General features: G+C 37.3%; 1 protein-coding gene across 1 annotated transcript in view; it reads right to left on the minus strand.

Annotated features, from left to right (window-relative positions):
- LOC126371483 (uncharacterized) overlaps positions 1-25,821 on the minus strand; it is a 67,885-nt gene that overhangs the window by 23,431 nt on the left and 18,633 nt on the right. The window contains 3 exon segments of the mRNA XM_050016795.1: positions 1,312-1,373; positions 1,376-1,414; positions 6,276-6,564. Of these exon segments, the coding sequence (XP_049872752.1) occupies positions 1,312-1,373; positions 1,376-1,414; positions 6,276-6,485 (311 nt within the window). The 5' untranslated portion in view covers positions 6,486-6,564.

Raw genomic sequence — 25,821 nt, forward strand, 5'->3', positions numbered from 1 at the left:
TCCAACATTAGTTATTATATTACCTTCCCATATGGTGCGATGAACTCTGATGGGATTGTTTTATTAACAAAACCCTTAGAAATGTAATATATAATCTCTCTCTCTCTATTTTAGAGCTGCGCTCTTGTCGGTGGAGTAATCGCCTTTCCTCTCTTCTTCCCGCCAAAACCTTCACCTCCCGATACGACACGACCTGCACCTTCTCTTATAATATAATATATACTCATTCAAATTTAAGAGCCAGGCTTTGTCGGTTAAGCTCTTCAATCATTGATTTACCACTACTGTAAGCTAAAAATTTAGCGCTTGTTTAGCTATACATTCGTACACAGCAGAATATACATTTAATAAAATCGTATCAAATTAAGAAAGTACGCATCCTTTTTATTACGTATAATAGCGCGTGGTGTTTCGTAACGCTGTCGGGTTATACTGTGACTTGGATTGATCGTTCCATCCGTCTGTTTTCGCTTTGAGCTTCTATTTTTGCAAGTTTTTACCACGCACTTCCCCGTGTTGCTAGTTCGGCGCCTAATCGCGCACTGAGGTAAAGTACTGTCAACGTCGCTATATTAACAGTAACTTTGCGTCCCACTTTTTGAGCGCTGTTGTTCAATCTACGGTAGTAGTAACTCTATGTCTTCAATGGCATTTGTTGAATAAAAAATCGGACAGTTTAAAAATTTACTGATTCCAATAAGGAATGCCATTGAGAAGCCTTTACAAAATTCCACTTATAGATGTAAAAATGTTATGCAGATAGTGGATAGTGTGCATTATGAGTTTGCGCGTTATTAGTAGTAATGTAAGTAGTATATGTTATGTATTAGTATAAAAGAGACGTAGTTCCTTTTATATACCAACCTGTTTAGTCATACGTCAATGAATCTCACAACCCACACGAAGAAGAAGAAGTACTTAGTTGAAAGCATTCTGTTATTTTGCTCCTAATTAATCATGAGTAATGTTGTCGTAGACAGTAATGTAGTTAAATATGTACAGTGGTGTTAGTGACATCGTAAAGAAAACTTTGAAGGATGATGCAGGCCATGATTCTAAATTGATATCAAGTGGAATTTTCCGTCGCCAAAAGTATGGAACTGAAAATAAATAAAAAAGAGACTAAAATTTTTTTGATTTTCCGACCGGAAATTCCACTTGATATCAACTTAGAATCATGGTCTGAATCGTCCCCTTCAGTATTCGTTACGATGTCACTAACCCCTTATTTTAATCCAATGGTCCCTTTATGCTAAGTCTTTGTTTGGTTTTGTGTTTCCACACATTTATCAACTGTCATAATTGACTTACCTGTCAGTTGTGTTGTACGGTGATCCAGCGTACTGACTGACTGACGATAATTCTACGCCTCCCCCTGTATAATCGACACTAGTGCTAAGTCTAATGTCTTGCTCTGAAACAAGGAGACAACATAATGAATTAGAGACACCATAGACTGTATTAGCTGATAAGCGGGACAGTAGCTTTTTAAGTCATTGGATCTTCATCATTTAAATGTGTAATTATGGCAGCATTTATTATATATATAATTCCATTTGCTTCGATTCTGCCTTACTTCTCTTGCTTCCTCCTCATTCATTCATTTTTTCATATACTTAAGCACGCCGGTTAAGAGTATGTCCCTATATGTACAGTCATGAGCAATATAAAGTACCCACTTTAGGACTATGTCGCACTAACATATTTGACATTTAGTGAGACTTACAGTTCAATATGTCAAAAAAGTTAATGTGACATGGTACCAAAGTGTACATATTAATGCTCGTGACCGTACGTCCTTTTCCGCTGCCAACCCTAAAAACAACCAAGCTGTCATTTTTGACGTGACTTATTTGATTTGATGCAAAAGGCATTACCTACTTGGCCGGACAATGGAGAAAGCTGAGAACTCTCACCTGATACAAAAATTAAAATAAAAGGCCCAGTTGAGGCCTCGAATCGATTACCTTTGAAAGAATTAATTGACCCTCGTAACATTGCCTTAACCTACAAGTAATTTAAGTATACAAAAAATATACCTAGCCATTTCTTCTAACTAATAACTCTTTATGACACCAGAAAACGTGAAAATAATACTCAAATAATATTACGTTTCTTCCGCCAAATAAATTATAGTCTTAATTACCTAACAACATGGCTGGTTTTACTTTTACTTCGTAAGCAGGAAACAAATTATGACCGGTAAGTCCCTTTTGCGAAATAGTCTTGGAGGAAGAAATATTGATGCTTGCAATATTTTTATACATCATCGTTGTTATGGGATGTTGAGAATTTTACTGACACAAAGAAAGTATCAAAATTATCTGGAAGGACGATTCTGAACCCGGCGTAACTGGTTGAGTCGGAAGAAGAAAGCCTATTTTAACATAATAAATTGAGGATGTTCTTAAAAATTGCACGTATAGTCAACACTGGCGAGCAGGTATGAAGAATTCGATGAGATTTGAAGAACCAAAAGTGCTGAAATTAAATGAGATATAAGTACGAAAAAACTTTAAATGCGGTCGGAAAGCGAAACAGAATGAGAATTCGGTAGTATAGTTAGTAATCCGGTAAATATGTTGGTAAAACAAACACGACTAGTCATGATTCTAATTCATCAAAGCCAATCTTTTTGGCTCCACCTTCTTTTTCCTGTTCTGTAGCTTTTCTGGATTCAAGCAGTAAAATGATAAATAAGTAACTCGTTTTTCGAATTACAACCCAAGAGTTTTGATTCCGAAGATAGACAGAACAAAATTAATAAATAATTTTAGTCAAGTAGAAAACTGAATAAGAAGTAGTCTATAAATAAACTCTATTATATTTCGGTCAAATAAGGTTAATCCCTCCTATTAAAGATAACACTGACATGGCAGGGCGCTACTTTTCCAATGGGGTCGCCATAAAGAGGCTTGGATCGAGCGCAAATGAAAAACAATAATGACGCAATTTGTCTCTCGTGTGAGAACCGCCAGGGTCGGATTTAGGGTATAACTTGGCTCTTATTCTGCCATCTTATATCGTGTGGGCTACGAGGTGGATTACCAACTTCATCAACCCTGGTGTCAGGGTTATTATTGAGTTGCCAAAGACTCCTGGCGTGACTAATTTAACGACGACATACTTAACCGGAACCAACGGCTTAGGTGCCTTCCAAAGCATGGATCATCTTACTTTCGGCCAAACTGGTAATCAGCCTGCAATGTCCTAACCCAAAAAGGTCCAAAAAGTGATTTATGTGATATGGTCCGGGACATCCGGATCGTTAGCCTAACGCTCAACCACTGGAGCGCAGACGCCGTAAATTATTCGGCCATTAAAGCTACAAACTAGTAGACGTGGGGGGGGAGGATTTGATAAAGGTCACATCAAACGCGCAACAGTCAAAATACAATATTATTATGTATTTTTTTTATATATTTTATATTATATATTTTTTTTATAAATTAAATAAATAAATAATATTGCTTTTATACATCAATTGCTTTGATAATGGCCTTCTTAACCCCCCTTGACGGAAAATTCCACTTGATATTAACTCAGAATTTATTATGATCTGAATCATCTACCTCAGTATTCGTTACGATATCACTAACACCATACGCAGGCCCTATCCTAGTACCGGCCCTGGCGTTAACGGCAACTATTTGTTGTATCGCTGGATATTAGCTGACGCCAACCGGGTCGGGATCAGAGATACTCCGTACCATTTATCACGCGTACTGTATAGCTGCTACATTTATTTACGCTTTATTTTTCAAGATATATTTCTATATAAGAAGTTCAGACGTGTAGTCCTGACAACCTGTGGCTCAATAGCTCAATGTATTTTATTGAGGGTGGGCAAAGCCTTACAAATTCCGGTTTTGCACTCTGAATTAGACAATGCTTACTTATCGCCTAAAAGTGGAAACCACGTAAGCGGATTGAACAAAACCTTGAATTCTTTCAATAAATTTCATTTATTTTTAACTGGATTGAAAATAGCGTGTTCATAGCGAGGTTTTGTTAACAAAAATCACATCGGAATGTCATTTTTCAAAAAGTCGCTTGCGTGGTCTTCTCTATAAGGCGATTCTATGCCCATCGCTTAGTCTAGATTGGAGAGAATGTGTTTGCGGATATGTCTATGGTTTTGGAGGGTAACCAGCGATCTCACAACCTATTCGCAAAAGAAGAATCTCGTATTTAGTGTAAAACTTTTTTCGTTTTTAACATGATTCTTCTATGCATAAAGTCGTATCTACGTTAGACCAACGTGATTGGTGGTGAACCATATCAACCCATCACCTATTTGATAATGCTCTACAGTTTCAGAAAAGACACGATCCATATATTCGTGACATTCCAGTATCATATTTAGTTAAAAAAATAAAAACGGTATTGGGTTGGTCCTGTCAACAAACGGTTTTCATTCTGTCTGGCTTAGAAATGGAATACCAAGAGTGACTGCACATTGTTTGTGACTGTAATTATCAAGGGAGAAAGACAAACAAAATGTCAGTCAGACTGCCTGATTGGTTTCCTGTGCACTGGCAATCCCATTTCGCCTTTAGACTATTCAGGCTGCTTTATGTTGTTTTATTGCCAAAGCCACAGTGTTTTGTGATTAAATGGCTCGCGTATACGATATCTAGATGACCTCTTTTGTTTTTGACGTTACGTTTTGTATGTTTATGTAGATTTTCCTCGGATGGCGTTAACTTTGGGCGGACAAATGGGGAGTGTGCTGAAGGCCCGGTAAAGTGTTTGTGTTTGTTTTGAGTTGATTGGCTGCCTCTATGACATGAATTATCTGGTAATCAGGTTTGTATAAATGTCACATAGAAACCTATTGAGTTATATAAATATTGTTGGTGGCCGAGGAAATGGATTCTTGTAGGGCTAGCTAGAACATCACCAATTGAGAAATTGGTCGGTGTACTGCGGAACGGAAGGCGATTGGGGCAACCACCGTTCTACACGCCCTATCTATGGTGTAATGGCGATTACTCCACCGACAAGAGCGCAGCTCTTTAATAAAGAGAGATTGTTGGCGTCAGATCTGGCAACCACCGTTGCCTAGGTTTTGTTGATTATATGGCGCATAGCAACAGGGGTGTAAAGTAAGGTTTTTCACATTATAATTAAGTGTTCTTTTACTTTTTATTATACGTTAATACTGAGTTGGTCATCTTTGATTTCGCTCGCTCATAAATATATTATATAATAATATAACTATATACTAATAACTATGTGCCGTGGTATGCATACTGTTAGAACGGATTGGCATTCGACCGCGGCATCTCCTAAACGTCATTATTTGGAAGAATTTCAGAGAAATATTTTCTTGTTTCATACTTTTAAATCGTGAATTCTCCGTAGTCAGATTTTAGTTTTTAAACTTATACTTTCATCTATATTATTTTGGAGTCTTGCTTATTAAAGTAACTTGTTTCCATGATGTGTTTTATGTAAAATTTGGAGATAAAAACTCTGAGCAACTGCTTACATAACTATGTAATCAATTCAGCGCAATCATCGAGTGAATGCAATCAAAAGAAGAAAAAAGAAGAAGAAGAAGAAAAGGAGAAGTTTCTATTCTATTCTATTCAAACCGGCAAGTAAAAGCTAGTAATATGTACAAATTTGAAATGTGTAAATTAAGTCATTTCATTTGATACCCAATTTTATCGTCCTTTTATTTCCTGTAAAGGGCGCCACATTGAATTTATCGTAACGTCATATAGTATATAACCACCGGGCAATCAAGTCGCTTCTAGAGACACCTCATTTGTTAAATTCTGACAGGTGGTTTAGAAGTTACGTTGGAACAGACGTACATACATACATAGCGGTCAAACACATAACCTCGTTTTTGCTTCGCCGCAGTCAGGTAAAAATAAATGCTGACGTCCTCCTTTTTTAAAGTCGGTTAATAAACTTAGGGGAGTGTGCCCGCGATCTACACGAGCTCATTTCACCATCCCACTTTAATCTTCGGACTTCCAGACGTACTGCCGGGTTCCATCCCTATTTGGTGGATATCCCAACTATTCGCACAAAGCGCTTCGCATCGTCCTTCATTATGCGCACTGCTAAGAAGTGGAATTCTCTGCCATCCTCTGTATTTCTGAATGCATATAACCCGGGTGCTTTCAAGTCCAGAGTGAACAGGCATCTTCTGGGCGAGCTCCAGCTTAGGCTTCGTCAGTGCCTTCGGGCAAGACTGGGCCAAGAGTAAACCCATCAAAGGTATAAAAAAAGAAAAAAAAAGTACCATAGCAACTCACCTGATAGTGTGTTTGTACTACAACTGCCCTAAAAACTATGGAAGCGTCTTGCACTCTAGTTTCGAGAGGTTTCTCAGCGAACTTCGGACACTGACTGTCACAAACTATCGTCCAACACAGGAGTAACACTATCACCAACAACTCTCGGGGCCCTCGAGGCCCCCTCACCCCAGGGCCACACATAGGCAGGGCCATAGTCAACCGAAGCATCACGTATTCCCTAAATACGGTCCAGGTTTTCGCTTCACTCTTCTCTTCCTCTGCCGTTTTCTGCTTTGCATTGTTTTATCTGCAACAATAGAAAATAGAGTCAATAAAGTGTAACATAGTATAGGTAACAACATACAGGGTATTAGTGACATCGTAACGAAAACTTTAAGGGATGTTCTGACCATGACTCTGAGTTGATGTCAAGTGGAATTTTTCGTTGCAAAAGTATAGAATTGAAAATAATTAAAAAAACACTAAAATGTTCATGAATTTTCCGACCGGAAATACCACTTGATATCAACTCAGAATCATGGTCTGAATCATCCCCCTCAGTAGGTATTGGTTACGGTATCACTAACACCAATGCCTACTTGTATATGGCCGACCTGTATGTACTTGTGTTGGTGTAAGTGACATCGTAACGAATACTGAAAGGGATGTTCAGCTCATTATTCTGAGTTAATATCAAGTGGAATTTTCCATCTCAAAAGTATAGAATTGAAAATAATTAAAACTATAAATAACATCATGAATTTTGCGACGTAAAATTCCACTTGATATTAACTCAGAATCAAGGTCTGAATCATCCCCCTCAGTATTCGTTACGGTGTCACTAACACCTTATGTAAGTTCTATTAGGTACTTTTCACAAGAGATTTCCAACCTTATTGAAATGCACTGATCCATTTAAGAACTCAACCATTCACTTTACGTCCTCCATTAAACTGACGTATATATACGTATGACAGAATTCTCTAGTACGGTCACGAGTACTAATATGTATACACTTTGAAACCATGTCACATTAACTTTTTTGACAAATTAAACCGTGAGTCTCATTAAATGTCAAATATGATAGTGCGACAGGGTTCTAAAGTGGGTACATGATATTGCTCATGACTGTACAACATACACACTAATTACTATATGTAAAGTATAAAGTAGGTAAGTACTCTCAATCGATCGACTAATTCCCTAAGGTTACATTGATCCTTTATGAAGCTGGAACAATTTGGTTGTATAACTTGCGTGGGAGGGTGTAATTGGTACTAATACTGGATTATACAATTATATAAGGCTGTAATTTTCAGCTCGTTTAACTAATCATTTGTCTGAAGGTCACATTTAATTAAAATACCGGGATGGGTTATGTAGGTTATGTGTAACACGCGTTTATCTACAATAATAATACATACATACATAAACTCACGCCCGTAATCCCTAATGGGGTGGGCAGAGCCACAAGTAATCAAAGACGACTTGCAGCCACTGTTGTTACGATGTCGTAAGCTGGATATGATGAACCTTATGGTGATAAGGGATCAGCCTATCGCCCATAACATTAGTCCATCATGTTAGAGGACACAATCCCTTGTCGGTTTTTACGACATGCCCGGGAAGACAAGCAGCTGAACGTTTTCTATGTTTTTTTATTTGCTCCCAGAACAGCATAGAAGCAATAATAATAGCATACCATAAGTTCACGACTAAATTCCTAATTTTGCTAGTCAGAATAGGATAGTTGCCAACTAGTTAAATCAAGTACTTTTCACTAAACGTCAAAACATGAAATAACTTCGCACTTCGTATGAAATGTGACGTTATAGAAAAATGTGACACAATATCGCACTTATAATATTTTTCTTTATTAAAATTCTAGAATAAATTACTTAACATACATATATAAACAGCCATACGTCCCACTGCTGGGCACAGGCCTCCCGATAGTCAACCGGAGGGTGTATGGAGCATACTCCACTACGCTGCTCCAATGCGGGTTGGTTGATGTGTTTTTACGGCTAATAGCCGGGACCAACGGCTTAGATAATTAATAGCCGAGCCAACGGGTGCCCTCCTAAGCACGGAATCATCTTACAGACAGTCTCACAAAGTGATTTCGACAGTGTCCCCTTCGGGAATCGAACCCGGGGCCAGATCGTGAGCCTACCCTCTAACCACTAGACCTCGGAGGCTGTTTAAGAAAAAAAACTAAAATAAGTTACTAAAATAAAAAAAAGAAATTTTTATTTAGTAATCAGAATTTCGTAATTTACCTTTGACCTGAACCCACCTCATTCAGAGTATGTACTTACAAGGTAGATTTTTAGATAGCAATATGCTATTACTGAAATATATTTCTGTTTAAATAGCATTCATATCGTCACTGGAAAACCAAAATTACGTAAGCGCCAATATCGTAATATTGTAGACAATGTTACAATGTATTACTAGATATAGAAAATAAAATAAAACTATGTAATCCTACGTTGACGTCATATTAATTGGATAAATGGGTAAAAAGTTACGTTAAAAAAGAAACAAAAAAAATCTTTGAATGACTTTTTTCCGAAATAGCCTATTGGTGCTTACGTATTTTTGCCTTTCCAGTGACGATATAATAACACAAACCACAGTACACTATGAGACAAATTGCGCATACCGCAAAAAGCACGCAGAATAATCAGACAAATTCATGAATTGTTAATGTATTCAACGGTTATGATATGAATGTCATGCGTTCCAGCCGCCACAACAAATGTCAAATGAAATGAAATATATTTCAGCGTTCCGAAACGCCTTTAATTCCTATACAAACACACAAATCATCAAAATTACAACTTGTAATTAGATTCGTGCTGATTCCAGTCCCTTATATAGTTATTTTATTTTATTTCCAATTTTATTTAAATCAATAAAACAGCAATGATTAAAAACAGCCATTTGCGTTTTCTTGTCATTTTGTATTTGTTTTTACATACATACATACATACATAAACTCACGCCCGTAATCCCTAATGAGGTGGGCAGAGCCACAAGTAATCAAAGACAACTTGCAGCCACTGTTGATACGATGTCGTAAGCTGGATATGATGAACCTTATGGTGATAAGGGAACAGCCTATCGCCCATAACATTAGTCCATCATGTTAGATGACACAATCCCTCTGTCGGCTTGTCGGTAATTGTTTTTAATTTTGTGTTTATTATGTGCTGTATGAATTTCATGGAACCTGGGACTTCTAGATGGACCTTGTCACATTAGTGTTTTTGAGATAAGTCGATATGTTACAGCGGTCAAACATCGTACTCATCGTTACTTCATTCATAAATAAAATTTGAAAATAGGTCGACAGGTGAAATGAGATTAATTATTTATCATCGAAGACCGGCTTCTGTTTCTAAATTAGCAGTTTATATTTTATCTTTGACCCAGTTAAACATCCTATTGTGTCTGGTTATAGGCCAATGTTTTTTTTTAAGTTAAATGACTGCCAAAATTATAAATTTTACGCCTGTCGATTACCCGTCCCTTCCTTATTCGGCGGATGAAAATTACAGATATAACTTAAAATAAACTTCGATAGTGTGCACTGAAATCAGCACCATTGTATATTTACAATGTCATGGGCAACCATTTTGTTATAAATAAAAATAAATAAATGTACCAAAACTATACACTACCACGAATTTACTACAAACCTTTCGTAATCGAGAAACAAATTGACAAGGGTTCTTTTTTTGCTTATTTTTATGTTGGATAACAAGAAATAAGGGCAAATTTACTGTCACAAACACAATTTCACGTCTGTAATATATCGACTTATCTCAAAAACACTAATGTGACAAGGTCTATCAAACTAGAAGTCCCGGGTTCGATGTAATTAATAGACTAACCGCTTATGAATAAAAATTTAAAAATATTCAAATTGCGTTTATAAATCGCTTTTTATACATACATCATCATCATCATCATCAGCCCATGAACGTCCCCACTGCTGGGGCACGGGCCTTCCCTATGGATGGATAGGGAGATCGGGCCTTAAACCATCACGCGGGCCCCGTGCGGATTGATGGTTATTAACGACTGCTAATGCAGCCGGGGCCAACGGCTTAACGTGCCTTCCGAAGCACGGAGGAGCTCGAGATGAAAACATTTTTTTTGTGGTCACCCTTCCAATGACCGGCCTTTGCGAAAGTTGCTTTACTTCAACAATCGCAGACCGAGCGCGTTAACCGCTGCGCCACCGAGCTCCTCATAAATGCATACATACTGTCTCCTATTTCCCACTGGGGTAAGCAGAGACTATGGTATTCCATTTTCTTCGATCCTGACATTCTCTTGCATCCTTCACATTCATCAATCGTTTCGTACACGCACGCCGGTTCAGAGTAAATCCTACTGAATATTTTCTAAGGATATCTCCAATCTGGTCAATGTACGTGCTTCTAGGTCTTCCTCTGCCAGCCTTACCACCAACCTCGCTTTATATACTGCTTTCGTAATCCTATTATCCTTCATCCGCTCTATGTGTCCAAACCAACTTACCATTCCCTTCTCAATCGCTTAAAAATGCTTTATTGCACATATAAACACAACATTATTTTTTTTTACAAAAGTGACAAGAAAGCACAATCGGTTTTGTTCTTTTTTTTAATTTATTAGATTTACCAACAGTTACAACATTATTACTACACTTATTCAACAAACATAGGTGTTATTCTAAATGCGTAACCAATTAAAGGTAAACACAGCTAACAATTTTAATAAATTTAACAAGCTAAAAATAACGCGCGCGCGCGTGTGTGTGTGTGTGTGTGTGTGTGTGTGGTGTGTGTGTGTGTGTGTGTGTGTGGTGTGTGTGTGTGTGTGTGTGTGTGTGGTGTGTGTGTGTGTGTGGTGTGTGTGTGAGAGAGAGCGAATGTCTGTTTGCGTGTCTGTGTTTGAGTGTGTTTGCATGTGAACTAGATATAAGGCTTTGATAAAAAAATCACTTGGTTTCCAGGAATTGTGTCCGATTAATGATTAGTGTTAAATTGGCGAGACCAATTGCTTAATGTTGTAATTCTACCTCTATATTGTTAGAGTGGGCACGCCCCCTGTAACATAGGACTTAAAACATAGCTGGCAAAGAGTGGGTGTATATTCTATACACCTCTGCCTTGAGATACAGTCGTGTTGATATGTGTGTGTTATATTAACATTTATCTTTAAAAAGTTGATAGACATGTAGGTTATAAATTTTATATCCTATCAGTTATCTCCAAAGCAACGCACATAACAGCCTCCGTGGTCTAGTGGTTAGGGCGTTAGGCTCACGATCTGGAGGTCCGGGTTCGATTCCCGATGGGGACATTGTCGATATCACTGTGTGAGACTGTCCTTTGTTGGGTAAGGACTTTACAGGCTTGAAGCACCTGATTGTCGGACAAAATAGATTCCGTGCTTCGGAGGGCATGTTAAACCGTTGGTCCCGGCTATTAGCTTTAAAAATACCTCCACCAACCCCGCAGTGGAGCAGCGTGGTGGAGTATGCTCCATACCCCCTCCGGTTGATTGACGGAGGCCTGTGCCCAGCAGTGGGACGTATATAGGCTATTTATGTTATATGTTATATTAAAATATTACACAACATCCTGAAATTCTGCATTAACTTAATGCGATTTATATAGCACATCGTCTTAATCCATCAAACGGGCCTTCGTAAATCTCACATGATGTCAACTGAGCCCTCAAAGCTGCTTGAGTACCTCTCATGTACGAACACTTAACATGTAAGGCTGTGCCTTAGCACGTATAGTCACCGCCGTTTGAGAGAATCCGTCATTTATCTCCTTAGTCGTGAGATATTGATGGATAAGACGAGTAGCGAATCAGCGATAAGGGCTGTTACTACATAAAAATTCTTAAAATATCTTTCTACCCCGCATTCCGTTTGCGTGTTCGGTTATCGCGCGCGACATTACATTTTTCTTTCCATATATATATTTTTATACATTGTTTAAGTTTACGCGGTTATTATCATAATTAGAACACATAATAACGGGTTCTTACCGCGTTTAAATCAGGGATATAAAACTCCTGATATTCAATCATCCCGTAATCATGGCACTTGCAACAGTGTCTTAATATCTATTGTCTCATATCCCTGATTTAAACCAGTTATTATGTGTTTTAATTATATATATTTTTTTAATTTCTTTCCTTTGAGATATGATTTTGGGCATATAATTCTATGAAGGTTTCAATCTACCTAGGTATCAGATTTCATATAAATCGATTCTGCTGTTAAAGTATGAAAAAGTAACAGACATACACCATTATTCGCATTTATCATGGTATAATAAAACAAGGTGTGTTCAATTCTATGAAAAGACGTCATCAAACGGCTGTTTGATGACGTACTTCAGTGTTACCATTAAATTGGTAGGTATCTCCAACATTCCGAGGACTTAGATTTTATTATTGAAAATTGTACGAATTCAGTCACAGTCGAGCAAAAATGAAAAACTTGTTTAAGTAAGTGTAAAAAACATAGTATTTTCAAAGTCTGGTGGTAACATAAACTAAATGTATTTTATACTCATCACGCAGAGAGAGCTGACTTAATTACAGACCAAAACTGAGCTTCCTAGCTCCAAGGAGAGGTCGTAAAAATGATAAAAAATTTATAACTCTACTTTAGGGTTGCTGTTCCACTAAATGTCCTATTTTATAGACCAATGTTCCGACGGTCAGAGAATGTATTGCATGTCCCGGTTTGAGAAATAAAGTACATATAAACCGATAGAAGTGAACGGAATTCTTTTTTTTTTTCAAATGCTGTTCGTTTATTTAGTTAACCTGTGTTAATGAACGAACCAAATATACTTAAGGTAATCTTTGCTTGTATTAGAATTAGGCGTGAGTGGAGGTTATCTCATATTTATACTTGCTTTCCGCCCGCAGCTGCGTCTACGCCTGCATTATAATCATCATCATCTTCCTAGCATTATATCGTTTTTCAGACGGTCCGCTTACCTAACCTGAAGACTTGACTGGTCCGGTATTTTTACAGAAGCGACAGCCTATCTGACCTTCCAACCCGCGACGGGAAAACCAGCCCAATACAGGTAGGGTCACATACCTCAGAGAATGCATTTATCGGGAATGTGGGTTTCCGCACGATATTTCCCTTCACCGCTGAGCACTTGATCATTATTTATGATCCAAACATCGAAAACAAAACAAATTCGACAATCATTGATTGTCGTTGCTGCATATGAACCTGCGACCTCAAAGTGAGAGGCAAGCTTTCTATCAATTGGGCTACCACGGCTTCGCATCTGCGTCTACGCTGCATTCCGGTTAATAGGTATCACATCAAATTTCTGCCCTCGCGGAACAGTAACTGCGCGCGACGCAAATAATATCAAGGGCTTTGACCAATAGACCTAACAAATACTATCTACGCCAATAAACATCGGACGACTATTGATGGAAACCCTCGATATAATTCGCGCTTTGGGGCTGGACTTTCATCTATCTAATGTTTTTTTTTATACAAATCTTGTTCAGCGGCTTGAAAAGACGACAGACAGAATACCTTTGGCATTTACCTGTATAGTATTAAGTAGTATGATGACATTCAATATATTCATCGTTGATTAAATAGCCTGTAGCAGCCCTATACCACTTTCGTTCGCCAAAAAGTGAAGATAAAATACATCCTGACCTACCCTCATTTTGCCCGCACACATCAAAAGTAATGGTCTCTTTGGCACTTATTATCTTGAGGAAAGTCGGGAACTAAGCTTATGAAGTATGTCTTTCTTTCTCTGTAAATTGTGTCCTCTTAGACGGACCTCATACTCACACCTAGCTCTGGTCTTAAGCAATTTTCCTTCAATCAGCGCTTATCGCTATCGGCCCACTAGGGTCGATTAATTCTTTCAAATATTTTTCATTATTATATTAAATTAAATAAATAATTGAATTATATCCTTTAATACACAACAACAAACGCAGGACGTTTTTCAATTACAAAATGTAATTCGATTTCCTGCGGCGACAAATTCAAAACATACCAATTCCGGTTACGCATTTTTTATAAGACCCATCCGAAACAAAAATGACTTTCCCTTTGACACTCAAGGGTCCAATTTCGTATAGCTTGGTAAATAAACCGATATTACATTAGATACAAAAGGAGAAGCTTGTATGTAAGCTGGAGGCGAATAAAAAACATGAAACGAGTTCAGCTGCTTATCTTCCCCTACTTCAACCACAGAATAAGGAATATAACATTACGTATAGAACGGCAAATCACCGCTCCCACCAGCGGCTGAGCTAAGTACATACATACATACATAAACTCACACCTATGTCCCACCGGGGTAAGCAGAGAATATATAATTCCATTTGCTTTGATCCTGACACACTTATCTTGCTTCCTCCACATTCATCAATCGCTTCATACACGCACGCCGGTTCATATTAGATCGTATTAATCATTTTCTAAGCACATCTCCTATTTGGTCAATGTAAGTCCTTCTCGGTCTTCCTCTGCTAGCCCTATCCATCCATATTAAAGCCATCAACTTTCGCTTTTAATACCGCTTTATATTGAGCTAAGTTTACCTCAGAAATAGGAAAAACTTTACACAATAATCATACTAACATGAATAAAAATCAATCATAATAACGGGTTCTTACCGCGTTTAAATCGTATATGAGACTCCCGATATTTCGATACTGTTGCAAGTGCCATGATCACGGGATGACTGATGAGATTGGAGTGGAGTACGTAGATCCATAATTTTCTACGGGCAGACATATCCGCGACATACATCATCATCATCATCAGCCCATTAACGTCCCCACTGCTGGGGCACGGGCCTTCCCTATGGATGGATAGAGAGATCGGGCCTTAAACCATCACGCGGGTCCAGTGCGGATTGATGGTTATTAACGACTGCCAATGCAGCCGGGACCAACGGCTTAACGAACCGCGACATACATAGTATATATTATAATATATTATTGTAGACATATTGGTGCTAATTCCTGTAAATACCATCTAATTTTATTTTAGGTTATATCTGTCATTTTCTTATCCGCCGAAAAGGAAAGGGACGGGTAATCGACAAGCATAAAATTTATGGAACACACGTCAATTTTAAGCACAAATCTAAAACAACCGTCTAAAAATTCGCCCGGGTTATTCATTTATTTACTCATTCTTCCTAAAATTAAGAGCTGTCAATCATCCGTCCCTTTCCTTTTCGGCGGATAAGAAAATGACAGGTATAACTTAAAGTAAAATTAAGAGATGTCTGCAGGAATCGGGGCCAATATATTATAATAACCGCGTAAACTAAAAACAATGTAAAAAAATATAATCTATTAGAGCTTCTCTGTAATAAAATGTAATAATGTAACATAAGAACATGCCTGATTACTCAAAATCAGCAGTGTCTAACGCACGCACTCCTATCCAACTATGTTTTATTCCTGGAGACCACATCAATTATTTATGGTCCAAACATAATAATAATGTAACTTACAAATAAAAAAAACCTAGTAAAGTACCTACTTGTAGCTAGTTGAATGTACACATTACAAAGACGAACAATAAAAGCTTATAACTAAGTAGCATATCAATATAAAAAGCAGGTAAAATAATCATAATCCTTATTTATAAAATTCATATTTATTGTAGTTGCTTTAATTTCGGTGTATTTTATTTTTTGCTGATTTCGTGGAACGTTCCAAATTCGAAATGAGCAAATGCGAAAATAAAACTAAAACGCTCGTTGCCTTTCTATTGTCCGAAACAAAAAGGAACTTTCCCTTTGACACTCAAGGGTCCAATTTCGTGCGGCTTGAAAAATAGTCCGATATTCCTTACTTAGATTATCTCGATATCACGTTGTGGTTGACAAAAGGAGGCCATTTTTTGTTTTGACATTCTTAAATGAGAAGAGACATTTCATTTCTTGCCGAGTTGCGTCACTACACTAGCCACAATTTGACGACTCAAAGTGTAACTATGTTACTGAATAAAGATATTTTTGAATTTTAATTTGACACCTTGTGTTACTAAACATGTGAATAATAAACTTCTTTTTTTTTGGCGAGACTTATTGTAGATTTGCCGCGAATTGCATTAACTACTTGGCGCTGAAGGCTCTCACCCGGTACAACGTTTAAGACAACAGGCCCGAGGGTGCCTAGTTGGGCGTGAACCTCGTCTCGGGGCGTCGTCTGAGAGGAAGAATATTTGAAAGGATTAATCGACGATGGGTCGATAGCGATAAGCGCTGAATGAGGGAAATCGCCGGCCACGCCGGCGGGGTCGATATCGGGGTTCTGAAGTGTCCTGTGAATAAAGAATAATACTACTTAGAATTACTATACCTACTTAGTGTTTGCGATACAATACCATGCAAAACTCTTTAATGCACAAACGCGCAATAGCCGGCCTTATTGGTAAAGAGCAATTACTCGTATAACACGATTTAAAATGTATACCAACGTATGAAAAAAGGTAAAGTAAGGTTTATGTGGGGTATTTTATGGGTAACGTAAGGTACGGTGGTAGGTAAGGTATGGTTGAGGAAACCATTCCCGTATGTTTTCCTTACATGTTAGGACATGTATTGGGCTGGTTTTCATATCGCGGGTTGGAAGGTCAGACTGTAGGTTAGATAAACGGAATTGTGAAAAACGGGATAATGATTTATTTTATTTTATTTTTATTTACGATGATGAACTTCCAATGCTGCGGACTATATTTTAAACCGGGTAAATTATTATAATATAATATACTAGCTTTTGCCCGCGACTTCGTCCGCGTGGCGTGTTATAAAAGAGAGATCTTTGTATGTGTGGGAGAAAGGTTAAAAATGCTTAATTTTTAAATGAGTTTAGAGTATAAGTAGCTCAGTTAAACAATTAATTATTATTAATTTTTAGATTATTAGTTTATGATAATTTGGTTTAATATAAATTTAGGAAAATACGATCAGAGGAGGCTAACCCTAAAGTACCTATAAGCGTTCGTCTGGGATTCAGAGATGAGAATGTTTTTTTTTTCATACATATGTTTTTTTCCCGCTAACTCCCGTTGCCGTGGGAATTTCGAGAATTCCTTTCTTAGTGCACCTCTACAGTACCTAAGCCACGTCCCTTCCAAATTTCAAGTGCCTACTTTAGCCGTTTAGGCTGTGCGTTGATATGTCAGTCAGTCAGTTTCTCCTTTTATATATTTAGATGTAAATAAAATGCATTACATAGTCGAATTGGGATTGCCTGTAAGGACTATGTAAATTGTGTATAAATAAATAAATTATCTTTTGTCATCGTTTTTGTAATAAGGCAGCAAAACTATAATGTTTTGGAAACAAAGACTGTAGAAAGTTCTGTGTGTAGGTATATGACACATAATATCGTACGCAGATGCATTTATTGTACACCCTTCATCTCCCATTAACCGAGACGACATGTGTGGGCGCCATTAGGATGTAGCTTGTCAAATACAGAATTCGAGTGATAAGTATGGGGGGCAGGGGTGGGGGGGTGTGACAAACGTATTGCATTAAGGAAATTTCGAGTAAAACCATGTCGATATTACTTCCTGTATGCTATTCTAACCTCTATTTTCTTATCCTGAAAGGTACATTTTCGATTTCAAATTATTTTGTATTTTACCTTCTTTTATACAATATTGATTTGGCATTGTGTCCTTTAGTGAAAACCTCGTAAGCCCTTTATGGAAAAATCACATCCAAATGGGATGGGAAAATCTCGCTATAGACGTAAGTTTCAATAAGATAAAAAATTGTGGTCTCAATTTTTTACCGAAATGGAATTAATTGAATAAAATCGAAGTTTTGTTTAAAAAGGTGTGTTATCCTACCTATATTCGTGTGTGTTATTTTAAGCTGTATGTTTTCGTTAAACAAAATAAAATAAATACAAAAAATATTCTACATGAACATATCAAAGTGTTTTTTTTTTTAAATTTGCTTAAATGGTGTTCTATATTCGAATGAATGTTATGTGAATTTGACACGTATTTAAAATTGGAGCTGAATGTTAACTACAGCTGGACACAACATAAGCTCATAAATACCTTCGATGGTATATACCCAATTAATTAGGTTAGGTAGAATACATCCGTCACATGATTAACTGAGTGCACGCTTCACCGAACTTTATGTTAGACCAACGTGATATGTGGTGGGTCGTATCCCTCAGGGTAGAAGCAATTTGATAAATCGAAACTAAATAAACTCGTTGTCAATTTTGTGGGTTGTGAGGTAAAATACCAACCTCATCAACCCTGGTGTCACAGTTATTATTAAGCCGCCAAAGGCCCCTAATATGGCTCATGTAACGGCTACATACTTACATCAGTAAGTAGTAACCGGGACCAAAGGCTTAACGTGCCTTCCGAAGCACGGATCATTATACTTTCGGACAATCAGGTGACCACAAAGTGATTTTTGTGATATATCTCCACCGGGATTCGAACCCGGGGCCTCCGGATCGTGAGCCCAACGCTCTTCCACTGGACTACGGAGGCCGGTAACCGCCTGTGATTGGAATATTGATGTACCTACCCTACCTCCATGGAAAGTTTGCCACATTAACCTCGTGAATTATGACCTAACAAATACCGTGTTACTAGTGGTGAAAGCTGAAGGGCTTTTATTAGGATTTAAGGATAAATATCCGAGGTTTTAGGAACGTATTTTTGAAAGTTAGCTGGGGATTTTTTGTGACTTGTTGTAGATTTAGGAGGTATCCTATCCTTTATTGGGCTGGGTCTCCCTACGCGGGTTGGAAGGTCAGACAGTCAGTTGTTTCTGTAAAAAACCAAACCTGTGAAATCTTCAGTTTACTTTAGCGGACCCTGCGATAAACGGGATAACGCAAGGGAAATAACTTTCGTTTCTAGAAAGGATAATATTACATTTAATAATTAAAACACATAATAACGGGTTCTTACCGCGTTTAAATGGGGATATGAGTCTCCCCATATCATATCCCCATTTAAACGCGGTAAGAACCCGTTATTATGTGTTTTAATTATGATAATAACCGCGTAAATTTAAAACAATGTACATTTAATAATACAAAGGTGTATTTGCAAAATAGAGTAACAAGTGTCATTGTATTGTTACTATGTGTGTGTTGCGTCATTAAGTGTATATTTTTTTCTTTTTTATTCTTATCTAAAGTACTTCTTAATGTATGTTATGATGACAGTCCGTCAGCTTCATCAGACATAAACGGCCTCTGTGGTCCAGCGGTTGAGCGTTGGGCCCACGATCCGGAGGTCCCGGGTTCGAATCCCGGTGGGGACATATCACAAAAATCACTTTGTGATCCCTAGTTTGCTTAAGACATTACAGACTGATCACCTGATTATCCAAAAAGTAAGATGATCCGTGTTTCGGAAGGCATGTTAAGCCGTTGATTTCGGTTACTACTTACTGATGTAAGTGAGTAGTCCTCACATGAGCGAAGTCAGGGGCCTTTACCGGCTCAATAATAACCCTGACATCAGGGTTGATTAGGTTGGTAATTCACCTCACGACCTGTAGGTCGTTCTATCCTGTAGGATAGAAGAAGATTATTATATTGAATAAGCTTTCTTCCGACTCACCACTTACGCCCGGTTCAGAATTGTCCATACAGAGAATTTTGTAATTTTCTTTGTATCAGTAAAATTCTTAGAACCATGATGTTTGTAATAACCCTGACACCAGGGTTGACGAAGTTGGTAATTCACCATACAACCCACTTGATAGAAGAAGATTAGATATACATACATATATTCCGGCAACGCGTCTAATAATAAGTTAGGTACTAACATTTCAGACAGTTAATTCGAACATCAAACAACGATACGAGGTACTTCACCAGCCCCTGAAGAGACGGCCAAGTTTCGAATTCGCAAATCAAATAGCACTTACAACAACGACATAACAACTATACAATGCAGAAACGGATATAAGCCCCAGACCACAATACAGTGGGAGCCATCAGTTGAATTGTACCCGACATCCGAACCAGAAGCCTTATACCATCGTTGAAGGATGTATTATACGATTCTAATGATCCGATTACTGTTACACGTTAGAGGTGGTGAATCTCGCGATGGCACACATGGTAGGGGCCTTAACCAAATTGCAAAAAAAAAAAAAACGACTGTCATATTTTGTATATTATGTCTGTATCTCTATTGTGTTAAAGTAATAGAATAAAATCCTTGGGGCTTTAGCCAAGTTACAAACGATTGCAAAGAATGAATTGCCGTGACGAATAATATGCTAAGTATTACCGTCGTTTTTCGAATTTATATTTATACATTGTTTTAAGTTTACGCGGTTATTATCATAATTAAAGCATATAATAACGGGTTCTTACCGCGTTTAAATGGGGATATGAGACTCCCGATATTTCGACACTGTTGCAAGTGCCATGATCACGGGATGACTGATGAAATTATGGATCTACCTACTCCAATCCAATCTCATCAGTCATCCGGTGATCATGGCAATTGCAACAGTGTCGAAATATCGGGAGTCTCATATCCCCATTTAAACGCGGTAAGAACCCGTTATTATGTGCTTTAATTATTTATATTTATTTATTTCAGACAATATTAATCCAGAAAAATAATCAATAGTTACTATTCAAAAATCATAAAATCGATAATTAAACAAAAATACCTAATTATGGGGACTTAGCCAAGTTGCAATGAAAGTCAGAATTTTATTCGTATAGAAATAGTGCATAACGACCTCGCCGTTATGTAGCATCTGCGGTGTTACATTGAGTGATAGAGTGAGAAACAGAGAGAAAAGAGAGAGATATGGTGTAAAAGACGTATATGGTGTATGGTATAAGAATGGCCCCGATTCCTGCAGACACCGCCTAATTTTATTTTAAGTTATATCCGTTATTTTCATATCCGTCGAAAAGGAAAGGGACGGATGATTCACAGCTCTTAATTTTAGGAAGAATGAGTAAATGAATGAATAACCCGGGCGAATCAAAAAGGTATGTCGCTGGTATGCAATCCGTTTGACGTGCTGTCTACTTACCTGTGTCGGGTTATTGACTGATGTAAAATTTTTAGACGGTTGTTTTAGATTTGTCCTTAAAATTGACGGGTGTTCCATAAATTTTATGCTTGTCGATTACCCGTCCTTTTCCTTTTCGGGGGATAAAAAAATGACAGATATAACTTAAAATAAAATTAGATGGTATTTACAGGAATTAGCACCATTGAGAAAGGAATGTTAAGTTAGTTTCGACACATAGAGCGGATAGAGGATAATAGGATTACGAAAGCGGTATATAAAGCGAAGGTTGTTGGTAGGGTTGGCAGAGGAAGACCTAGAATACATTGACCAAATTGGAGATGACCTTATAAAAAGTTTAGTACGATCTACTCTAAAACGGCGTGCGTGTATGAAACGATTGATGAATGTGGAGGAAGTAAGAGAAGTGCGTGAGGATCGAAGTAAATGCAATTCCATATTCTCTGCTTAGCCCGGTCGAAAATAGGCGTGAGTTTATGTATGTATGTAGTAATAAATAATATATTAATTCACATGAAATAAAGACCCGCATTTTCATACTACTGTTTTGTAGGTATGCCAACCCTAAATTCATTCTGTAACCATATGCGGGAGAGGCGTTAAAGTCTCATTTTTCACGATTATAACCCAGTGGTTTTCACGGACCCTCATTTGGGGTAAAGAGAGGGGGTAATAATTCGTTGGGTGTTGCCAAATTTTTGAGGGATTCCCGTTATCACGTCGAATTTTGGGTAAATAAGTTCATAACTGCCTGAAAATGATTCCAAATTTCAAAACCGTGAAAGCCGTAATTTTTTTCATTAAAGGGTCGTGAACTTTCGGGAAGATTTATTGAGAACTTGAAAAGGGTTTTTATTGTTATAATTTACGGTTTTGGCGTATTTTTTTTTTAAATATCAAAACAAATCAAATATACTTTATTGCACGGAATTAAATTTCAACAATATCAATTACAGACATAACACATGAATAAGTACATTACAATTTGAGCAGCGTTGATGCAGGAGACGAATTTTTTTTTTCTATAACAAAAATGTCAAAAATGAGATCTTTTTCAATCGTTACAATATTTAATTCGTTATATTCGTCAGCACCGTACTTGGAAGAAAACGGTAACATAATTCTAGATTAAGTAAATTAAATTCATTTCGTTTGGGGTTATGTATACGTTTTTACAATAATCACCTGTAATAATTTAACAAAGTGAGTACATAAGTTGAATTGAATTTGTCAGAAAATAAATTTGAAGCTCATGTGAAGCTTACTTTAAGTAAAAAACCGTATTAAAAATAAGATAAATGTTTACCTAAATGAAATAAAAAATGCCTGGTATTAAATTTAATGACTGTGTTCGTCAGGTTATTAAATAACTTGAAATGTATACCTACTTACATTGATTTAAAAGATGTGTTGCTATTGCAGTTTCTTGTCATTTCTTCTCCGCAGCCAGAACACGGCAAGCAAAATGACGTAGATTCAAAATTTTAAATTGAACTTCTACAAGTTTATCCATGATAATTACGTTGAATAAATTATTCTGGTATCTGATCATTTGCAATAACATAACGGCCTCCGTGGTGCAGTCGTTGAGCGTTGGGCTCACGATCCGGAGGCCCCGGGTTCGTATCCCGGTGAGGACATATCATAAAAATCACTTTGTGATCCCTATTTAATTAGGACATTACAGGCTGATCCTGACCTGATTGTCAGAAAGTAAGATGATCCGTGCTTCGGAAGGCCCGGGTACTACTTACTGGTGTAAGTATGTAGTCGTTACATGAGCTATGTCAGCTTGTGAAAAGCTGCAGTAGTTTTAGGCGGATGAGACGTTCGTTATGTAAAATTGACGATTCAAAGTGTAACTATGTTACCTACTGAATAAAGATATTTTTGAATTTGAATTTGAATAATAACCCTGACACCGAGGTTGATGAGGTTGATATTCCACCTCACAACCCACATGATAAGAAGATCAACAACATTACCAGCTCTCACAGAACAAATCTACGATTACTATCCTATCATACGTCAGTAACGAGAAGTACATAGGCTTTTATTTCTCATCACGAAAAATATTTCTCGTCCCCAACCCTTATCCTACCTCCTATTACTTACCAAGCTTTCCCTCACAACCAAATGAATATAGATTGAAGCATTAACCCGATGGTACCCAAAAAGTATTCTTCTACAAACATTATAGGTAAATCCTCCATATTACCCCTACGACAAGCTTCTTTATACAAACATGAGCGAGTGACAGGTGATATTCAATCGTATCACTACAAAGTCAGATGTTTATTCGTATTGAAATAGTGACGAGATGGTTACGTAGCATCTGTGGCGTTAAACTGAGTGATAGAGTGAGAAACAGTCTGATAAGAGAGAGATGTGGTATAAAAGACAGTGACTAAGATTGAGAAGGGAATGCCAAGTTGGTTTGGACACGTAGAGCGGACGAAGGATAACAGAATTAAGAAAGCGGTATATAAAGCGAAGGTTGGTGGTAGAGCTGGCTGGATTTATCTAGAAGGACGTACATTGACCAAATCGGATATGTCCTTATAAAAGGTTTAGTACGATCTACTCTGAAACGGCGTGCGTGTATGAAACGATTGATGAATGTGGAGGAAGCAAGAGAAGTGTGTCAGGATCGAAGCAAATGGTATTCCGTAGTCTCTGCTTACCCCGGTGAGAAATAGGCATGTATGTATATATGTATAGAAATAGTACATCAACTCTAGAGTACGTACCAATTTAAAGCTATGGTGACAAAGTGAGTACATAAGTTGAATTGGTACGACTAAACAGATCGTCTATCATTGTCTTCACTTTCCTTAACCCTTATCAGGGTGGGTAGAGTAGCAAGACACAGGAAGACACACACGGAAGACTTGCAACCACACTTGAAGTTGTAGTCTTTATACAAATAAGTGGTGGAACGAATAACGCGTGATCACTAAAACGCAACATAAAATCACTTTGTGGTCCCTAGTTTGATTAGGACATTACAGGCTGATCACCTGATTGTCCAAAAAGGAAGATGGTCCGTGCTTCAGAAAGCACGTTAAGCCGTTGGTCCTGGTTACTACTTACTGATGTAGGTAGTCGTTACATGAGCCATGTTAGAGCCTTTGGCGTATAGAAGAAGTTACTGTATAACATTTTTCACATTCTTTTTCGGATATTATCATAAAAATACGCATGACAGAAAGTGATTTCTCAAATTGGTCTTGGTGATTTCGTGGGCGTGTTAAGGGTGATCGAATGGGCTATTGGAGCGTAGAAGCCATTGAAGCGAAAGAGTTTTTTTTTTTTGTGTAGTTTACGACGCATCTTACTGTCGAAAGAAGAAAACTGTTGAATGCTGTTTTTAAAGAAAGAAAAATATATTTACTCTGAGAAAAAATCTCCGGCCAAGTAGTTAATGCCATCTGCGGCAAATCTACAAAAAGTCACGTAAAAAAAGGTACAATTTTTAACAGAATCCGCATTACACTTTTAGTGCAAGTGTACACCTACTGAGTTTACATTTATCTGAGACAATATCTATGATTCTTACACTAGGCAACGCCTGTATCGTAAGAATCATTTTCATTACCTACGTTTATTAACAACATATTAGTACATACTATCTAACCTAACCTAGTGGAGCAGGTGGTGGAGTATGCTCCAAACCCTCTCCGGTTGATTTATGGGAGGCCTGTGCCCAGCAGTGGGACGTGTATAGGCTGTTTATGTTTATGTTTGCTATTATTTAAGTAGTAATAGTAGAAATATTTTTAACTTCAATATTAATCTAGTAATTTTGTATAGGTACGTAGTGCATTTACTAATGAGTATTGAGTAGTCTGTTGAGCTCTACCTAAGAATTTACTAAGATCAGAAAAGAAATCGTCATTTACAATTTGGTTTCATTTACAGCATATTTTTGAAAAACATAAATAATCTAATAGTAACAAAAGTCTGTCTAATACTTCCATAAGTATTTGTAAATGTATTGAAATAATTTCTTCACAAATATGATTAAAAGTAATTTTATATTTTTTGTTAAATAAATTCTTTAATATTATTTTAGAGAGCTGACTTTCACCTTCGTGTATTTGAGATAGCAGCTGAAATAATAAGAAATACGAAATACAATAGCGTAGGTACTATTCACCTGGTCATAAAGACCTATTTAGTTTAATAGGCACGACCCTGTTAAGGGTTATTTAGTTAAGCGGATAAAAGAACAGATTTGAAATTCAACCTACAAAGCATTTGCTAGCGCGAATTCTTACTTAAAAGTCCCTTTAGGGTACTTCACTTATACCTGGGTAAAACTGATACCCACGTATAAATATTATAACAGAATATACGTGTGTATTTACTATAATTATAACATTGTACCGAAAATTTTGACACAATCTTTTTTTCGGACATTACAATTACGATAAGACAGAAACCACATTAAGATTAAA

The sequence above is a fragment of the Pectinophora gossypiella genome, chromosome 12 (assembly GCF_024362695.1).
Source record: "Pectinophora gossypiella chromosome 12, ilPecGoss1.1, whole genome shotgun sequence".
Lineage (NCBI taxonomy): Eukaryota > Metazoa > Arthropoda > Insecta > Lepidoptera > Gelechiidae > Pectinophora > Pectinophora gossypiella.